The sequence below is a fragment of the Mizuhopecten yessoensis genome, unplaced genomic scaffold (genome assembly GCF_002113885.1).
Source record: "Mizuhopecten yessoensis strain PY_sf001 unplaced genomic scaffold, ASM211388v2 scaffold1121, whole genome shotgun sequence".
NCBI classification, from domain to species: Eukaryota; Metazoa; Mollusca; class Bivalvia; order Pectinida; family Pectinidae; genus Mizuhopecten; species Mizuhopecten yessoensis.
The window spans coordinates 12,531-17,447 of NW_018403888.1; the positions used below are offsets into that span (position 1 = coordinate 12,531).

General features: G+C 39.8%; 1 protein-coding gene across 1 annotated transcript; it reads right to left on the reverse strand.

Moving 5' to 3' along the window:
* Nucleotides 1-1,436: 1,436 nt before the first annotated feature.
* Nucleotides 1,437-2,990, reverse strand: LOC110457255 (craniofacial development protein 2-like). The gene has a single exon (XM_021508453.1). It carries the CDS (start codon nt 2,988-2,990, stop codon nt 1,437-1,439), a length of 1,554 nt encoding a protein of 517 aa, XP_021364128.1.
* Nucleotides 2,991-4,917: the final 1,927 nt, after the last annotated feature.

The following is a 4,917-nucleotide window of genomic DNA, read 5'->3' on the forward strand; positions in this document are numbered from 1 at the left end:
ACTCAACTCTAATAATTTGAGTGATAGCTCATTTTATAGTGTCGATAATATGTTTCAAGGTGTGTTTATTTTATTGTTGATCAATGCAATGAATTGATACGGAAATAGATAAATAACACGTCTCCCCATTTTGTCTTTACTGATTAACCACAAAGTTAAAAGAAAGAGAGAATGAAGGAATGAAGGAAACACGGAGTCCGATCCTGCCCCGATCCATATCAATAAGCAATACTTTTATTTCGTTGCATTTTTTTATCAAATATATCTTATACCCTATAAAATATATATAATAATATAAATATAGGTATCATTAGTAATGACGACATAAATATATATATCTATTTAGTCCGATTCTGCTCCGATCATGTAATTGCAATTCTTTTATCAAATATACCTTATACGCGATAAGGATAATTAAATATATATAAATAAGTCCGATCCTGCCCCGTTTCTGTCCGTTCCTGTAAATCGTCGCCTGTTCCTGCCCGATCCATATTAATTCAATACTCTTAATTCCTTGCAATTCTTTTATCAAATATATCTTACACCCGATACAAAATATATGATACTATAAATCAGGGATGTGTAGTACAGTAGCGGAATGTAACTGTGCTTGTGAGGTCAGTATCCCCTACATGTATTGGTGATGGTGCTTGCACATTGAGGGTCATTACTTCAGTCTTCCTTTGGTTGATATTGAGCCCAACTCGTTGACTGAAGTTGTTGAGTTGAGTTGTCCTCTCCTGGATGTGTTGGTATGAATGAGACATCAGAGCAATGTCATCTGCGAAATCCAGATCCTCTAGCGTTGAGAACAGTGTCCAACGTATTCCTCTAGGTACGTCTTCCGTTGTCCTCCTCATGACCCAGTCTATGACCATGTTAAACAGGATCGAGGACATGGCACACCCTTGCCGCACTCCAGTCTTGACTACGAAGTTGAGGTCGCTGTTTCCAACACTACATGTGAAGAAAGTATAAAAACTTCTGATGACATTAACCATCTAAAGTGGTACCCCATACATACGCATGATTCTCCAGAGGCTGTCTCGATGAATACTGTCAAAGGCTTTCTCAAAATCAATGAAGTTTATGTAGAGTTGTCTTTTCCATTCTGAACACTGCTCTATGATGTTTCCGAGTGCAAAAATTTGGTTAGTACATCCTCTTCCTTTCTTAATCCATCCTGTTCCTTCCTCAGCAGCGTGTCTATTCCATCTGTTATCCGCCTTACAATGATTTTACACAATATCTTGCTGGGTATAGAAAGTCAGGTTATTCCACGCCAGTTGTTGCAGTCATATAGCGATCCTTTCTTTGGTATTCTTACAATTACTCCTCTGTTCCATCCTGATGGTATCTTTTTGTCCTGCCCTTTTATCTTAAATAAAGGTTTTAAAATGGAAACTGCAAGCTCTGGGGCAGCCTTGAACAGTTCAGACTTCTAAGTCGTCTCCAGCCTCCTGTATGTCTGCTTCCTCCGCCGGTGGCTGCCTGTTGAGAACTTCTTTAAAGTGTTCTGTCCATCTCTTTTCCTGCTCTTTCTCAGTTGTCAGTAGTCTTCCTTTTTTGTTCTTTATGAGGGTGCTGTTGTTTGTGTGGCACTTCCCAGAGATAAGTTTCGTAATCTTATATACAGTACCTTGTTGGTTGCGGGCTGCTGCTTCTTCCGCTTTTGACGCCATGTCATCACGACTCTTCCTTTTGTCTGCTCTTACAAGGCTCTTCACAATTCTGTGTGCTTCTCGGTACTCTTCCAGATATCTTTCTTTCAGCCTCTCAGACTTTGCATCCATCACCTTCTTCTTAATACCGCGCCTTGTCTCAATTGCATTCCAGGTTTTAGGTGTCATCCAGTCTTTTCTTTTCTTTCTGTAGCCTAAGCATTTCTCGCTGCTCTGTCTAAACACTGATGTAATCATGTCCCATCTGTTGTTAAGGAGCTCATCCTGTTCTCCCTCCATCGGCTCGTCATGGTTTACTAGAGCTAGAAACCTATTCCTCAACTGAAGGGTAAATTCTGTTCTTAAACCTGCATCCTTTAGTCTATCCACGTCGAAACGTCTGTGACCTTTGGGCTGTGGACCAGTGCTTCTAAGCTTGAGCTTGATAGAGGCTGCCACCAGGTGATGGTCGCTACCAACATCAGTTCCTCTCCTCACCTTAACGTCCATTAGTGAACATCGCCACGTCCCGCTAATCATTAAATGGTCTATTTGATTCTGATCTCGTCCATTTGGGGAGCACCATGTCAGCTTGTAGATCAGTCGATGCGGAAACAAGGTCCCTCCAATGACCAGGCCATTCATGTTGCTGAAGGCCACCAGTCTCTCTCCGTTGTTGTTCATGCTACCACATACATGTTTCCCCCTAGCCCTGTCATCCTCTGTACCCTCATTCCCCACCTTTACATTCAGATCACCCATCACGACTTTAAGTTCGAGCTTAGCTGTCTTTTCCATTTCTGCCTGAAGACTAAGGTAAAAGTTGTCTTTGGTCTCGTCTTCACTGTCGTTCGTCGGGGCATAGCACTGGATAATGATGTTGATGTGCCTCCCTTTCAGTCTAGCTCTTATCAGACGACTGCTGACAGGCTCCCATTCTAGCAATGATCGCTCTACTCCCTTTTTCATGATTAATGCCACTCCTTCTGTGTGTTGACCGTCATCTCTACCTGAGTATAGAAGTGTCCCACCCGTTACTGTCGTCTGTCTAGCTACCTGATCCTGTCCATCTGCATTCACTCGCCCCCATGATATGTAGGTTGTAGTATAGCGTCTCATCTCCGTCGTTACCTGTGCAAGTTTACCCGATTCGTACATAGTACGGACATTCCAAAAACCAAGGTTGGTTCTTGATTTTGTGTTCAGAACTTTCATTGTTGTGCCAGTAGCCCCCTTTCGGCTTTGACTACTGCCAGTCATACGATTCGTTGCCCAGGGAAGATCTTTACACAGCGTTGTGTTAGATTTCTTCGTTGCTACTTCCATAACGTTACTGTTTTTATAAGACCAGGTTGTTAGCCTTGTGCTCAACCCCCAACCTGGAGGGCTAGGGTTTTTCTGTTAGGGTTGTCCTTCCCTTAGCCACGGTTTTCCAGTTTTTTGAAAGCGCTGGAGGCTCGCCTTTCATCACTGTCACTCGGCTACTTAGTATTGCTACTTAGTATTTCCAGGGTCACCAGAAACGCGGAGGTGTGACATGTGACTTGCTGACAGAACGTATTTGAGATGTTAAGCTTTCCCAGCATTTACAAGAGGCACCGTAGTGACATTAGTATCTCTCGCCGGGAGCTATATCAGCATTTGACCCCAAACTGTAACAGTACAACAGTATAATTGAAATGTACATCCCTGACTGTAAAGGTCAACATCCCTAACTGAACCGGTACAATAAATCAACTTAAATTACATCCTTGACTTTCAAGATTAACATCCCTGGCTGTACAGGTCAACATCCCTAACTGTAACAGTACACTAATACAACTTAAAGTTACATCCCTGACTGTACAGATCATTACTCCTAAACGTAGCGTTACAATAATACAACATACAAGATACAAGAAATTTTATTCTAAGTTGGATATATGAAAACAGAAACAGTAGCTCTGAAGAGCTATTATTACAACAAAACATAGGAAAAAATATCACAGCAAGATATAAAACTACTATTGCTAAATATGAGAGAATTGATTAAACATATTAATTAAAAGTATATTATAAGATAAGAGGAATCACAAATATTATGCAAAAATGTTGGGTGACTAAAAGCACATGGCTATATACATATATATGCGAATATAGCAAAGTGTAAAAATTTACCTAATAAGCACTTACATAGCACAAAATACATACATGTACAGGTCAACATCCCTAAATGTAACAGTACAATACTATAATTTCAATTGACATCACTGACTCTTCAATCTTCAATTGACATAACTGGGTCTCACTAGAAAGCGTCTTCAACCGACAACAAGCGTCTTCAAGTGACAACAAGCGTCGCCAGACAAAATCTTCAAAAATACTGAATAAAGTAAGCGACATCAGAAGATATGACTATAATTCACCTCTGTACCAAATTTTAATTTGATATTTGATAAAATGACCGAGTTAGGATGAATTGAATTTTTACGATCGCGGCGTGGCACATGTGTGTATTAGCTTGAAAAGTGTAGAAAGCGTCGCCAGATAATATCGTTACAATTACCCGCTAAAGTAAGCGACATCAGAAGATATGTTATTAGTTAGACTTTTATTGATATATATTCCAAATTTCAGCTCGATATTTGAAAATATGATCGAGTTATGATTAATTTATTATTACGATCGGCGGCGTGGCATACGTGTGTGAATAGAACACTACAGATCGTAAAGCGTCTTCAGACAATATCTCGAATATTAACCTATAATGTAAGCGACATCAGAAGATATGTTATTCCTATAACTATGATACAACTTTATACTAAACTTCAGGTAGAAATTTGAATAAATGACTGAGTAAGGTTGTTTTTAATTATTACGATCGACGGCTTGGCACACGTGTGTGAATAGATTTCGACAGATTGTGAAGCGTCTTCAAATTATATCTCTACTAATCAGCTCGGGAACCTTTGATGAAATTGCTGTCATGGATTTCATTGAGAACACTTAAAAGTCCGTCCGCCGTATTTTGACTATAACTGTTTGGTTGTTTGTCGTCACGTTTTTTTTCTGCATAAGATACTTGGCATTGTGAATTTGCCTAAGGTCTATGGGTTCATTCATAGAATCGTCCAGTGACTTAATGTCGTCTAGAATGACTTTCGAAGTCTGTTTGTTAATTAATCTATCGTGTATTGCCTCCTTTGTAGCGAGAGTTGCGCGCTGATGCTCTTAGTTTAAACTTTATTTTATTGATGTTTAATTACAATAGTAC